The sequence below is a fragment of the Schistocerca piceifrons genome, chromosome 1 (assembly GCF_021461385.2).
Source record: "Schistocerca piceifrons isolate TAMUIC-IGC-003096 chromosome 1, iqSchPice1.1, whole genome shotgun sequence".
Taxonomy (NCBI): Eukaryota; Metazoa; Arthropoda; class Insecta; order Orthoptera; family Acrididae; genus Schistocerca; species Schistocerca piceifrons.
In genome coordinates, this window is record NC_060138.1 from 927,685,706 (window position 1) to 927,702,178 (window position 16,473).

Here is a 16,473-nt window from a genome sequence, read left to right on the forward strand (position 1 = left end):
GTACCACCCTGAAGACATCAAGACACATTGAAATGATTTTAAACAGTTTGAATGCCCTTTAGTTCAGTACGTAACTGCGCTGTCAAACTAAAGTTAAAAGCAAGTTCAGATGGTTCAGATGGCTCTGAGCACTATGGGACTTAACTTCTGAGGTCATCAGTCCCCTAGAACTTAGAACTACTGAAACCTAACTAACCTAAGGACATCACACACATCCATGCCCGTGGCAGGATTCGAACCTGCTACCGTAGCGGTCGCGCGATTCCGGACTGTAGCGCCTAGAACCGCTCGGCCACTCCGGCCGCAAAAGTAAGTTCAACAGCCTTTTGCAATCCTGAGAAATGCTTAGGAAATGGACGTAGGGTATCTATCGGTGCAGATTATCTCGTTTCCGATGGCCCGTGACGAGACTATCCAATGTTTTCTTTTAAGACTTTCCGTCTTTGGGCCTATAATGAAAAAAGTTAAGTTTTCGAACCAACTCAGAAAAATGTGACTAAATCGGCGCAGATCTCTGCAGCATGGACACCACAATGATTTAATAAAGGAGCAAAGAAAGGAGAAAAAGAATAACAAATGATTTTCTTTTACATATGCGCTTGAGCTCCTGATAGAGGCCACGCATAATGCTCCCGTTGTCATCTTTTCAGTTTATCGTAAATCGTTTTAACGATTGATTGAACAGTCTTCGAGCCACAGTCAACAAAGTCGAAAAAACGATCTCAAATTCTCTATAGATTATCTTCGTCGAGGGCAAAGTAGCCCAATACAAATACGTTTTGCTCTGTTTCGGCTTCGTCGGGAGTTGCATCTACCATAACAGAAAAGAATTACTTATGGTTTACCTATGTTAAAATAGTTTGGCTCTTTCGTTACTGCATCAAGCTTCGCCAAAAACTCTAAGACGCCCAGAAATTAGTCATTTCGACGGTCGTCGACTAAGCTAAACTCCACTCCATGAGAAAAAGAATCACTTCGATTATGCTATGCAATACCTCAGTCCAATGTCTCGATCCAAAAGATTTTCTATGGCTGTGTCACTATTTGGCACATCTTTCAATTTGCACCATTCTAAGTACGACGTTTTGTGATTAGTGCTGTTTTCATATCAGCTCACTCTTTGTTTCAGGTTTTTCCGGAGTCTTGAAAATTACCAAGCGTAGCCTCGAGTCAAATCAGACGCAGATATTCGTGTGTCGCAAAAGCAATCGTAAACAAAGAAGTTAAATTCTTCCTTTTCTTTGCTCCATTCAAGCCAGCCCCTTTTTGAAATTTCCCCGTTTTTTAAAATGCTCTCGAACACATCTGAACGGGAAGTCTGATGAACGATTTCTTCTACCTCTGGACTGTGAAAGCTCTTATTTTCACTCCACAGACGGATATCGAAATCTGAAAGCTTCTCATTCCTTGTCGATCTAGCCGCTAAGAGATGTCCAATTTCTAGAACCGTCTCGTCACTCTCACTGTCGGTTGCTCTAATACTATCACATTCGATTTTTTGTGCGCACTCCTGCACGCAAATGCATCGCCGATGCTACAGACGCGCCTAAACAACGTCTTTCCTTAATATCAACATCTGCAAAATTGTGAAAAACGACGCCGAGTTTTGCACGAGAGGATCGTTCTTAAGTAACTATATCACAACTACCTTTATCAGTTCTAAGTGGAACTGTCTGACTAACGACGTAGCTTGTCTCTAAGGATCCTTATCCTGCTCACTATCAGTTAAGGAACTCACTGTCATTTCCACTTCTTTCTGACTCCAGCGACACTTCTGGTTTAGCGAGTGGCGCACAGGATAACAATGTCTTTCCCTCTTTCGCAGCGTTGTCTTTTTCAGCCTTACACTTTCGTTTTTGATAACCTTTTCCCCACTCGGATTATTCGTTTACACTACAGCAAAACTCTCAACGCTGTTTGATGTAACAATACAAAAAAGTAACTTCCTACACAACCACAAAATAATGGAGAGCTTGCAGCAGGCTCTTCATCTCGGCTGACTTCTGAGTACCACATGTGAGTATTGACTAGCCACAATACGAAACAAAATAGTACAAAACGATTCGACGAATTCGGTGCTGTAATCTCGGCTTATAAAAATTTGCATTCGATCGATGGGCCTCTGTAACAGCTCATAGTAAAGGCTGCCTGACAGTAAATCAGTTGGCCGGGCGCCTTCTCGAGTAGACAAAAATGAAAGCGTAAATAGTTTTAAATTACTGAAATGTGAACATTTTTATCTACAGTGTTATCCTAATGCTCTAAAAGGTGAAAATCGTTTTAAAATTACGAAAAGAGAGAAGTATCAAACATCAAAAGTTGTAGATGTCAGTTAATTACATTTTTAACCCTTCCGTGGTTGACGAGATGCATATTTCCCACTAAAGTAATGTGCAGTTTTGAGCTTTGTGACGTCTATATCCCATATCTGACTAGTGATTGCATGTAGCGAGATGCATTCGGAATTTGAAGAAAAATTCTACGGCAATGGGGTGGATATATAGAAGGCTATGACCGATCAAATGGGCCGTGATGTCTTTATAGATGGAACAGTGCGTTTGTTTCACGAGAACAGATCGAATCACCTACCATTTCCATTCTAAGAATGCCTGAAGAATCCAACTGTTTTTCCTTATCGATCATAGACATTATTTTGAAACACTATTACACACCCCGTTAATTCTGCTGGTTTTTAAGTAATTTGTATGTAGTTGGACGTATACGCCTCGGAAAACTTCATAGAATATAGAAAACTTCGGCGTGTGGCATGTACAAGCTATCTTCAAATGTTATGTCGAAAACTTGTGTCAGATATTTCATATTTTGCATTGTCAGAAGAGCAAACATATTTTTAGTACAGATTTGTTATACTTTTTCCGTATGTTCCTTGTTGGTAAAATTTTTCTAAAATTAAAAATTGAACCCCGAAAGTCCTAGATTCACATGAAAACATGGATCTTGTTAGGTTCGCGAAACGTATGTTTCCCATTTCACTGATTTTCAAAATAGGTCAGCTTAAAATATTTCTGGTAATGAACGTGTGTTATTTATCATGAAGGAATACAGTTTTGACCTTTTATTTTTTAAATGTATGTAAGATACATTTTAACCATGATAGGGTTAATGTATCTAACACCTTTATCTGGAAAGTAAATTAAGAGCTATCCAACACAAAGTGGTTTAAGAAACTTAATTCTTTTACTAATGAATACATTGTAAATACTTATTTTATTATCATACGAAACTACTCAAAAAGTTTTAAACTAGTCAAAACGAGCGCCGCGAAACCAGAACCTGACAAGAGGCGTGAAGTTTATAATTCGTGTATACATACTCGTAAATATTATGTAACAAACACGTTCCGTATGGCTAGAAATAAAGTTATTTGATAATCAAAGCATTGTGCTTTCTTTGATTAAAAACTTTTTCATACAGTTCCGCTAAAATGTGACGTCAGCTGATGGAACTCTTGCATGTATGTAATAACAATATTTTCTCTCTACGTCATCTGATGTACTGATCTTACTTTACATGCAAAACCTGCATTAATGTAAACACCAACTCTAAATGTATGTGTTTTTCAAAGAATCCCAGAGGTTCAGTGAGAACCTCCAGCGCTCTGGCCTTTTGTTAAAAATAATAATTGCAAATTTTAAAACTAGTATTTGATTTCTATTTGGCTATGCAGCTGGGTCGTTGCTCTGGGTCTGCAGCACTTGTGGCTCGCTTACCCTCCCCCTCTGCACTAATACCAACCCTGCAGAGCACGAAATCTTTCACAATGAACGAAGTCTAATTAAACTACCGAACTGACTATGATTTTATGGAGATGCTGACACTGATCCCTGATTCCTTTTTCCCACACTCACTTATCAACGATTATTATTGGATTTGAGCATGAACTTTCATTGCATTGTAAGAAGTGAATCAAACCAAGATATCGTTTCATACAGCGATACTTTTTAACCGGAAACGAAAGATTGTCAAGCTATAAATGTCACCAACAAGGACGAGCGATGAAGAGGCTCTTATCTTTGAACGCGGTGTTGTGCAATTTCCTGCCATTAGCCTCTGTCACGTACGGTACGAGTTCGCAAGACACTCTTGACCTATGAGTTTGCACAATGAAATGGGTGCAGTTGCCCCAAGTTGTAACCTCGTTGAGCTTATTCAAGGAAAGAGGAACTGCAAACTGATAATTTTTATTTTAAGAGGCATTGTTAGTCTATTTTTTAAGCAGCAAAGACTTTTCTCTTTTTCATGTAAAGTAAAATTAATCTTGCTTAGGTACAATCAGAATATAAGGAAGTATTTTCAGTCCTTTTAAACAGATGGCATCCCAGTGTCCCATAACTTACGTTAAAGGCCTTGATATGATCAACATATACTACGATAGCCCAGGTCTGTCTGACAGACAGCAGCAATAGTTTCAAAAACAAATTGAAATCATACCTCCTTGACAACTCGTTCTATACCATAGATGAATTCTTGTATATCAGTAAATAAATCTGGAGATATAATACATGCATTTTGTGCCATTTAAGGGAATAGGATAGATAATAGAAATATTTAGGTATAATACTATAATGTAAAAAAAAACTTTTTTCCTGTGCACATTTCTTGTGCATTTGACACGTTCCACATCATAACGGTTTTTCCGTGCTATTGATCAATGGAACATGTAACTAACTAACTAACTAACTAACGTAAGTCCTACAGTTATATACTGAATTTTTCCAGTAAATTCTTTCCTGCTGTGTTCTTTGCTTTCAGTCGCTGTATAGTTTTTACCGATCCTAAAGGTTACAAATACTGGACGTACCATCGTGCTTTGGCTGAATTTAAAGTTGTAGCGTTATGCTGTCCCACTTGAACATCTACGATTCTGATCTGCAAGGCACACTACGGTGTTCTAGGGAGAGTAGGTGGGTCATCATTATCATTTGGCTCTTTCCTGTTCTATGCTCTATTCATGAATGATGCTCAGGAACAACGGCTGTCCTTAACCTTAGAGACTGGGACACAAGAGGACAAACACGAAATTAACAATTAATGTAAGTTCCCACGAACATTGCATTCCTCTATCATCATATGGGATATGCCCTCTAATCCAACTTAAGCCGAGCTTATTGACCCGTTATTTAAACTGAATTTAACTGTCAATTTAAGAAAAGAAAACATGGGGCAGGATGTGAAACACTGCTTCAGAACGGAGCTGTGTAGTAAAGAAAATGTGCAGCACGTAGCGAAGTATCTGCTGACTAACGAAAGAGCTTACGTACATTCATATTCTAGAAAGTCCACTAAATGACAACCTGGTGATTTGGGATACTATGGAGCAGTTTGCAAAGAAGAGAAGTGTGTAGATTTTGGAGAGCACAATCACGATAAGAGAAACTGCCAGCGGTCAAACCAACAACTAAAAAGTGTTGCATTTGCAGCCAGATGGAACAGCCGTAAATCCGGATAAATAATGCCCGACCTACGAACTGCTCTTGCAAAGAGATACATTGTTGTTGTTGTGATCTTCAGTCCTGAGACTGGTTTGATGCAGCTCTCCATGCTACTCTATCCTGTGCAAGCTTCTTCATCTCCCAGTACCTACTGCAACCTACATCCTTCTGAATCTAAAGAAACTATTTTGGCCAGTAAAGAATCCGCGAAAACAATACAGTGCAGAATAATTAAAGTTATGCATGTATGCTGAAAATACGGGCAATGTTTAAAGAAAAAGAAAGTACCTCATGACGGGGTTGCGTAATTGGAGGACTGTTGCACATTGGTAAACGTTTTTTTCTTTATTTTGTTTTACACACCTAGTTCCGTAAGACCAAATTGAGGAGCAAATCTCCAAGGTCATGGAACGTGTCAGTATCGTACATGAAATTACAACATAAAAGTAATAACAGATAAAATAAGGTGTTTATGATCCCAAAAAAGACAAGCTATAAGTTTATGCAAACGCAATCAACAACATAACACAGCTATCAGCTTAATTTTTCAAGGAACTCCTCGACAGGATAGAACGAGTGATCCATAAGGAAACTCTTCAGTTTCGATTTGAAAGCGCATAGATTACTGCTAAAATTTTTGAATTCTTGTGGTAGTTTATTGAAAATGAATGCAACTGTATACTGCACACCTTTCTGCGTCTTTTTTGCGAATAAGCTGATATTGTTAACAAGAAACGACAGTAAAAAGTATATATACATTGAGTGGCCGATGTCAGAATACCCAGGCAAACGAACAGGGGTTGACAAGAGGTTCGCAAACTTACACCACTGATTGCCCGAAACCACCCGTTTCTGAGCCAAAAATATCCTTTGAGAATGGGAAGAGTTACCCCAAAACATAATACCAAACGTGATAAGCGAATGAAAACAAGCAAAGTGGATCACTTTTCGTGTCACGTTCAGTTTCACTAAGCATATGCCCATTCTGTGAAATTAAAACATCGGATTTTGTTTAATTGTGTGTTAGAAACTGTAAAAACTGAGTCTTACTGTGATTTAGCGTTAGTTTATTTTGTACAAGCCATGAACTTAAATCAGGAACTACACCATTTGAAAGAGTGCCAACGCTGCACACAAAGTCCTTTACTACCAAAGCTAGTGTCATCAACAAACAGAAACATTTTAGAATCGTCTGTAATACTAGAGGGCATATCATTAATATAAATAAGGAACAAAAGTGGCCCCAGCACTAATCCATGGTACAAGCCCCTTCCCCCCCTCCATTTAACTGTGCTCCATTCAGAACCCACATCATAACCATTCTCAACACAACAGATAATGACCTTTTGCTGTCTGTTGTTAAAGTACGAGGTGAACTGACTTTGAGCTACTCCCCGTATTCCACAACGGTCCAACTTATGGAGAAATCACACAATAAAACGCCTTAGTTAAATCGATAAAGATTCCTAGCTTTCGAAAACTTTTGTTTAACCCATAATGGTTAAAGAGAATACAGAATTTTCAGTTATTAAACCACTCCTGAAACCGAACTGTACATTTGATAGCAAATTAAGTGATCAATTATCCTTACATACATAGTCTTTTCAATAATTTTAGCCAACACTGACGGCATAGAAATAGGTCTAAATTGTCTACATGATCCCTTTCTCCCTTTTCATAAAGCGGCTTTACTACTGAGCACTATAATCATTCATGAAACTGGCCATTCTTGAATGAACAATTGCAAATTTCGCTAAGTACAGGGCCAGCATGTGCAACACAGTGCTTCAGTATTCTGCTAGGCACTCCATCATATGATTGAGAGTCCTTAGTCACCATTGATTTAATTATTTACTCAGTCTCCCCCTTCTCAGTTTCACAGAGGAGTGTTTCAGACATCAGTCACGGAAAGGCATTTTCCAAGAGAGTTATATGATCCCATGAAGAATCTAAGTTTTTGTTTAATTCACCAGAAACGCTCAGAAAGTGCTTGTTAAATACTGTACATGTATCTGACTTGTGGGTAACAGAAACATTTTTACTACGAACTGACTTTATATTGTATACCTTATGCTGCTGACCAGACCCTTCTTTCACGACTGATCATATCGTTTTAATTTTATTCTGTGAATCAGCTATTTTATTTGTATACTACATATCCTTTGCCTTAGTAATAACATTTTTATGCACCTTACAATACCGTTTGTAATAGACTACTGTAGCTTGATAGTGACTACTTCTAATATTCTGATATAATTCCCACTTTCTTCTACATGATATTCTTATCCCACTAGTCAGCCATCCAGACTGACTTTTATTCCTAGTACCCTGTTTAGAACGTTCTAATATAAAGTAACTTTCAAAGAGCATGAGGAATGAGCTAAAGAAAGCAATGTATTTGTCATCTATGTTATCGGCACCATAAACATAGTGCCACTCTTATTTATTAACAAAGTTTAAAAAACATTGTGTTGCCGATGGATTAGCTTTTCTATAAATTTTCTAATTATATACGACATTTGTTTGAGTACAAAAACCTTTTAATGTTAAAATTTGTGCATCATGGTCTGAAAGGCAATTCACCCTTTTACTAATAGTACCCTCATCTAGTAATGAAGAATGATTGAAAATATTGTCTGTGGCTGTGCTGCTGTTCCCTGCACCCTGGTTGAAAAAAAAAATTCTGCATCAGATCATATGAATTTAGGGGATCTTCCAACATCCTTTTTTTTACATAACCACATACAAAATTAATACTGAGATCACCACATATAACTAATTTTTGGTACTTCCTATAAACTGAACCGAGGACCCTCTCTACCTTGAGCAGCAATGCTCTGAAGTCCTTAGGGGACCTATAAATAACAACAATTAGGAGTTTAGTTTCATTAAATTCAACTACCCCTGCACAACATTCAAATACCTGTTCAGTGCAGTGCTCTGAAACGTCTACGGACTCAAATGGAATACTGTTTTTTACGTACATGGACACTCCCCCACTCCGCAAAGAACTCTTTGAAAAACAGCCAGCCAATCAATGCTAACTACCTAGCAGCAGAATCTTCTTCTTTCTGTTAGAATTTGCAGCTGACTTAGGCTCCATAACTGCCGAGGACTGCTATATGTTTTCTACAGCTACAGCTACAAGAGGCTCCTGTCCACTAAACTCTTGACAGTTGGTCAAATAGACTTGTTATAAACAAACTACAAGTGTCTGAATATCTCCTCCTCCTAGCCGCCATCTTACCAATTCCCCAGCGCCCTTCAGCCTCCTCAACAGATGTAGTTCTCCTTTGCGTTTTGTAACTGCGCTAGTTGTCTTATGGCAACGAACGGATGGTTAACCTCTTCGAGTCTGGCTAACTTGAAATTGTTCTATAAATCATTCTACCGGGTGATCAAAAAATCAGTATAAATTTGAAAACTTAATAAACCTCGGAATAATGTAGATAGAGAGGTAAAAATTGACACACATGCTTGGAATGACATGGGGTTTTATTAGAAGAAATAAAAAGTATTGCTAGATGCGTGAAAGATCTCTTGCGCGCGTCGTTTGGTGATGATCGTGTGCTCAGCCACCACTTTCGTCATGCTTGGCCTCTTGGGTCCCCAGACCTCAGTCCGTGCTATTATTGGCTTTGGGGTTACCTGAAGTCGCAAGTGTATCGTGATCCACCGACATCATGTGTGTCAATTTGTACCTCTCTATCTACATTATTCCGTGATTTATTCAGTTTTCAAATTTATACTGACTTTTTGATCACCCGGTAGAATGATTTAGAGAACAGTTTCAAGTTAGCCAGACTTGAAGAGGTTAACCATCAGTTCGTTGCCATAAGACAACTAGCGCAGTACGACTAACTAGCGCAAGGTAAGAGGAAGACAAGAGTCTTTGCATTAGTATCAATAATTTATCGGCATGTCTCAGAATAGCGTGTGATCTGCTAAGAAGAGTGTCCATACGTCTCAGGTATTTATGAACTTGGAGGAAGTTTACTGGGACTTGACAAAGTGTTATGACATCATACTTTTGGCTCAACTGAACAATTTCCTAAATGTTACGTATACATAAGGCAGCCGAAGTCGGTGAAGGTGACGTGGATAAATGGCAGTGTGAAGTACTACTCGTATTTTTATGATGGAAGTATGGAAAGTGAACGTAGTACACATCTAAGTATGAGTTATGAATACTAAAGACTAAGTACGTTTTGAACATGAGCTGTAGAGTCACAAAACTCTCACGAATACGATAAGCGCGCTGTAACCATTGCGAAACGGGCTACGTGTTCCCACTGCTTGCACCAAAGCACTTATCTTCAGTATAGCGATAAGAAGAGTCCCGTGTTTGGATAAACTAAGAATAGCTGTCGCTGTTATCAGACGCTACATCAAAGCACTTGATGTAAGTACAAGATCCGTACTATAGCACAGTACGAAGATAGATCAATTGGGGGCCAAAGTGGCAAACTTGACTTAATGACTAAGTTAGACACAAACTAAATCTGGTCATAAAAATACATACAAAAGAAGTGCAAAGGTAGCAAGCAATAAAGATGTGACTAGACGGTAAGAGTGCAGCTCCACGATTTTGAGACTGCTGGCAAGCATTAATTGGGAGTAATTAGGGGCGATCATAGAATGATTTTGTTCGATCTTAAATAACCTACGTGAAAACTGTACCAAGTGGGTCTGAAACTGCAAAAGTTTCGAATAGGGACCTCTGAGGAGCGAAACCAGGTTACAGGCTCCGATGGCAGGTTCCAGTATTGCCACTGCAACATGGGGCTAGTAACAGAAAATGCATAAATCACGGCGTACAGCAAATCCAAAAGGTATATTAAAATACACTATATTTTTATGCTACATATAAAAATCCTCCCCCATCTCTCTCCCTACGTATTACCGAACTTGTCGTGGTGGGTGACTTGCTTGCCACAACGATACAGACAGCTCCACTTCAGGCGAAACCACTTCGGGGTGGTATCTGTGGAGAGGCCAAACCAGTATATACATTCTTAAGGGAGGCAGCAGCCTTTTCAGTGATTTCGGCACAACACTCTGGATGATCGCCTGATATGGCCGCGTAACATAACCCAGATGGTACTATTATTATGTTGGTACTGCGATACAGCTAAAAGCAAGGGGAAATGACCGCCATTATTGTTTCCGAAAACATGCAGCTTTACTATGTGGCTAATGGTGATGACATTGCCTTGGGTAAAATATTTCAGAGATACAAGAGTCAGTCATGCTTATCACTTGGCGGGGCCCGTTCAGAAGGTTTTTATCACTAAACAAATTCAAAAAGATGAAAAATCTCACATTCTTCAAGTCACAGGGTGGAATGGTAGTCCTTTCATCGTGTAGATAGGTTTCAGAACGTAGAAAGTGAACTGAATAGGATGAAGTTTCATATAATATTAATTAGCGAAGTGTGATGACCGAGACCGTACTAACTATCTACAACCCACTAGGCTAAATCTGTGGTGGGGGCCATAACAATGGAAATTTTGTGATAATTAGCATTTTAGACACACTTTAGAATTAAATGCCTATAACGCTGCATTTGAGGGTTATTATTTTTTGTGAAAAACTTGTCTATGCAATTTACGATTCAGTGAATTGTTGAGGTTGAAAAAATGAAAAGAACTGAAAACTTTTAGGTGAATAACTGTCGGTGGTGTCTAACACAGGTAAACACACACACAAATAAGAACTTAAAATTTCTTTATTATAACATTTTATAACACGTGAATCAGCGTGTTGCAGGCAACGATACATTTACAACTCTCAAAAACAATACAGTCTTCTTTTGTCTCTTGTGATATCACAGAACATATAGCTCTGAAGCCAACCTTATCGATGTCAAAACACTCACTAACACTGTTTTGCGAAAACAGACATACTGTCTGATGGGATACTGCAATCACTGGTTAAAAAATGTTAGTTATAATCCGTCTTGATTGCAAAAATGTTCATTCACATGACCGGTTTCTGTTCTTCCAGAACCATCTTCAGATCTACAGTTTCGGTTACAAGAGTAACTCGTCCACACGCAGCAACCTTCACATGAGCATGTGAAGGTTGCTGTGTGTGGGCGGGTTACTTCTGTAACCGAAACTGTAGATCTGAAGATGGTTCTGGAAGAACAGAAACCGGTCATGTGAATAAACATTTTTGCAATCAAGACGGATAATAACTAACGCTTACCAACACACTAAAACACTATATGGAAGAGCAACCTGTTCCCACATCACACCCTTCTCAGTAAGACGGTCACAATGCACTGTACCACGTCCACTAGTCTTGCGGGAAATCGAATTACGCCACCCGAACTTGATGTTCGTGGTTTCTTATCTTGAGGTTGTTTGTCCTGGGGTGGTAGTAAAACTGGAGTATCTTCCGGCAATTTAACGTCTTCGTTTAGCAAATATGCAGGTTTCAATCGGTGGATTTAAATGTTTTTTACTTGGTCTTTCGAGTCCAAAAAGTTTTGGTGTTCTTTCCACGACTTCGTATGGGCCTTCATATGGAGCTTATAACGACTTTTTAACTCTGTCAACCCTTACAAATACATGTGTTGACGTGCTGAGGTCCTTGTGTACAAATTGTGTCTGTTTTACTTTGTGAGCTATTTGCTCAGGTTTCAGCCGGTTCATATATAGTTTTAGTTGTGAAACAAACTAGGGTAAGTCTGAATCCCTTTTTGTTCCGACTTCTTGAAACAAATCTCCAGGTATCTTGATGGGTAAACCATAAACCATTTCTGCTATCGTAGCATTCGCGTTTTCTCTGATTGAGTAACGAAGACCGAGAAGGATTGCAGGTATTGTTTGAGTCCATTTTGTAGTTGAATGTGAACGGATTGCTGCATTAAGTGTGCGATGAAATTTTTCTATTTTCGCATTGGATTGAGGATGATATGCAGTAGTTTGAGTTTGATTACAACCACATCTTTTTGATAGTGCTTGAAGTAGCTCAGAATTAAATTGTCTTCCTCAATCGGTCCAAAAATTGAAGAAAGCTTGAGCTACAGCTTCTGATTGTATATCCCGAAGTGGTATTACCTCTGCCCAGTTCGTTACTCTATCGATGCATGTTAAGCAATACGTATATTCATCAGAAGGGGGCATTGGCCCTATCAAATCCAGATTAATTACTTTAAAACGTTCATCAGTGTTGGGAAAGTGTCCTATTGGTGAATCCACATGTCGTGATACGTTGTTTTTTTTTTGACAAGCATTACCTGCTCGTGACCAATTTGCAATGTCCTTTTTCATATTCATCCTGACACATCTTGATGTAATCATTTTTACAGTTGTCTTGATACTTGGATGAGCCCAATTATGATAATGTTGAAAAATAGCATAACGGAATTGTTCAGGAATACAAGGTCGAATACTTTTTGTCGGGACATCACACCACAATTGCTTTCCTGTCTGAGTCAAATAGTCTTTTAATTCAAGCGAAGTATTATTGCCAGATTGCAGTTGATGAAGCTCTTCGTCCTATTCTTGTGCTTGGGCTATCTCTTCACAGCTAACTGGAACCAATTCTTCAAGCCTTGAAAAGTTATCAGCCACAACGTATGCTTTACCAGAAATACGTCGCAAATCTGTTGTAAACTGTGAAATATATTGGAGATAACGTAATTAGAATGACATTGCTTTCTCATTCTGCTGGAATGCATATGTTAGAGGGGCATGATCATTATAAATAACAAAGTCTCTACCTTCTAACAGATATTTGAAATACTTGACTGCCATATACTAAGTAGTTCTCTGTCATATGTGGAATACTTTTTCTGTGCATTCGTGAACTTTTTTTGAAAAGAATCCAATAGGTTTCCATTGTGCATATTGCCTCTGTTGCAACACAGCACCAGCTGCAAAATGTGATGCAACCACGAATAATGCGAGTTGGCTGTGCAAACCCGGAAATGTTAAAAGCGTTGCATTTGCGAGATCTTCTTTACATTTTTGGAACTGAGCAATTGCTTCTTCTGTCCAGTCAATATGTCTTCGGTCATTTTTAGTTGTTCCTTTCAGGTGGTCATTCAACAAGGTTCGGTCTTCTGCAGCATGTTCTAAATATCTACGATAAAAATTTATGATTCCTAAAAATTTCCGAAGTTCGCGAACAGTTTCAGGTCGCTTGTAGTTCATTAGCGCAGACACTTTTTCTGGATCCGGCTTAGTTCCTGAGAGTGTCATTAATTGTCCCAAGAATGTGAGTTCTTGCACTCCGAATACGGATTTTGCAAAATTTATTGCTAAACAATGCTGATTCAATTGTTTAGAGAGTAAATTTAGATGCCCAATATGCTGTTCGGAGGTTTCTGATGAAATTAAAATCCAGATAGCGAAAGTAGAAATCCAGCTCTCTCACAACTTCGTGTATAAACCTCTGTAATGTGGTAGGTGCATTTCGAAGTCCGAATTCATACAGACCAAAAGGATTAATAACTGCTGACTATGGTTTGTCTTCTTCGGCTAAGGGAATATGATAATACGCTTTTAGTAGGTCAATCTCGGAGAATATCTTCATATTCTGACGCATCAAATTTACGTAATCTACTCGAGGGACTGGACACCGGCCTGGGAGAGTCCTGTCATTAAGACGACAATAATCTCCACAAACTCGCCACTGATCATTGGACTTCATAATAAGGTAAAGTGGACTAGCTCATTGTAATAGTGATGGACATATAATATAATTGTTTAGCAGAAACTGAAATTCTTTCTTAGCTATTTGCAATTTACGTGGGTCCAACTTACGAGCTTAACTGTACACCGGTGGACCACTAGCAGTAGTGATATAATGCTGTACTATATGCTTTAACACCTCTGGTATACAGATGGTTTTGCTAGCTCAGGGAATTTCTCTAACAGCTTTGAATACTGAAATTTTGCGTAGAGTGAGCTTACTGAATCGTTCGCATTCACAGCGGTTACCTCTGCGGAAATTTTTAACTTAGTAATGTTGTCTATAAGCTTTTTTTTTTGCAGATCTATGAGTAAACCAAAATGATCAAGAAAATCGGCTCCCAATATTCCTTTTGATACATCTGCTGCTATAGATGGCCATTCAAACTTACGTTTAAGACCTAAATCAATTGAGAACAGCTTTGACCCGTAAGTTTTTATTTCAGAACCATTTGCAGCATAGAGACTAAAGTCAGTGGGTTCAAGCTTGTTAGTTTTTGCCATCGGTATAACAGACAAATCTGCACCGCTGACTACCAGATAAGATCGTCCACAAGTTCTGTCTTTAACAAATAATCTATGTTGGCAGCTTACTACAGGAACTAGGATAGAACATTCAGCTGCTTTTGACTTTACCCTTCCTTGTTTTCCTTATTTTTCCATTGGCAAGGTTGTACACACTTTTCAGGATTACACCGGGAGCCAAATTTGAAGTGATGATAACAATATTTACCTTTTTTTTTAAACTGTTTTCTGTTTCTACTTCTACTCCGCGACCTGGATCAATTTGATTCTCGGAGCGTCTTAACTTCATTTTGTAAGTCTTTAATTTTTGCAAGAAGATCTTGGACTGCTATGAATGTGGAAGGAAGAGATTGTGATGAGGTAATTTGAAGCTCCTCAGCATATTGCTTCTCCACTATACGATCGGCCATATGCGCGATCTTGTCCGCCATTTCTTCCGATATCACTCATATACACTCCTGGAAATTGAAATAAGAACACCGTGAATTCATTGTCCCAGGAAGGGGAAACTTTATTGACACATTCCTGGGGTCAGATACATCACATGATCACACTGACAGAACCACAGGCACATAGACACAGGCAACAGAGCATGCACAATGTCGGCACTAGTACAGTGTATATCCACCTTTCGCAGCAATGCAGGCTGCTATTCTCCCATGGAGACGATCGTAGAGATGCTGGATGTAGTCCTGTGGAACGGCTTGCCATGCCATTTCCACCTGGCGCCTCAGTTGGACCAGCGTTCGTGCTGGACGTGCAGACCGCGTGAGACGACGCTTCATCCAGTCCCAAACATGCTCAATGGGGGACAGATCCTGAGATCTTGCTGGCCAGGGTAGTTGACTTACACCTTCTAGAGCACGTTGGGTGGCACGGGATACATGCGGACGTGCATTGTCCTGTTGGAACAGCAAGTTCCCTTGCCGGTCTAGGAATGGTAGAACGATGGGTTCGATGACGGTTTGGATGTGCCGTGCACTATTCAGTGTCCCCTCGACGATCACCAGTGGTGTACGGCCAGTGTAGGAGATCGCTCCCCACACCATGACGCCGGGTGTTGGCCCTGTGTGCCTCGGTCGTATGCAGTCCTGATTGTGGCGCTCACCTGCACGGCGCCAAACACGCATACGACCATCAGTGGCACCAAGACAGAAGCGACTCTCATCGCTGAAGACGACACGTCTCCATTCGTCCCTCCATTCACGCCTGTCGCGACACCACTGAAGGCGGGCTGCACGATGTTGGGGCGTGAGCGGAAGACGGCCTAACGGTGTGCGGGACCGTAGCCCAGCTTCATGGAGACGGTTGCGAATGGTCCTCGCCGATACCCCAGGAGCAACAGTGTCCCTAATTTGCTGGGAAGTGGCGGTGCGGTCCCCTACGGCACTGCGTAGGATCCTACGGTCTTGGCGTGCATCCGTGCGTCGCTGCGGTCCGGTCCCAGGTCGACGGGCACGTGCACCTTCCGCCGACCACTGGCGACAACATCGATGTACTGTGGAGACCTCACGCCCCACGTGTTGAGCAATTCGGCGGTACGTCCACCCGGCCTCCCGCATGCCCACTATACGCCCTCGCTCAAAGTCCGTCAACTGCACATACGGTTCACGTCCACGCTGTCGCGGCATGCTACCAGTGTTAAAGACTGCGATGGAGCTCCGTATGCCACGGCAAACTGGCTGACACTGACGGCGGCGGTGCACAAATGCTGCGCAGCTAGCGCCATTCGACGGCCAACACCGCGGTTCCTGGTGTGTCCGCTGTGCCGCGCGTGTGATCATTGCTTG

The 16,473-nt window shown here is 40.2% G+C and overlaps 1 protein-coding gene across 1 annotated transcript; it reads right to left on the reverse strand.

The window, feature by feature from the left end:
* Nucleotides 1–12,136: 12,136 nt before the first annotated feature.
* On the reverse strand, nt 12,137–13,219 carry LOC124776561. The gene is made up of 4 exons (XM_047251604.1): nt 13,121–13,219; nt 12,998–13,078; nt 12,521–12,892; nt 12,137–12,430 (listed from the first exon to the last, which is right to left on the reverse strand). Exons 1-4 carry the CDS (start codon nt 13,217–13,219, stop codon nt 12,137–12,139), a joined length of 846 nt encoding a protein of 281 aa, XP_047107560.1.
* Nucleotides 13,220–16,473: the final 3,254 nt, after the last annotated feature.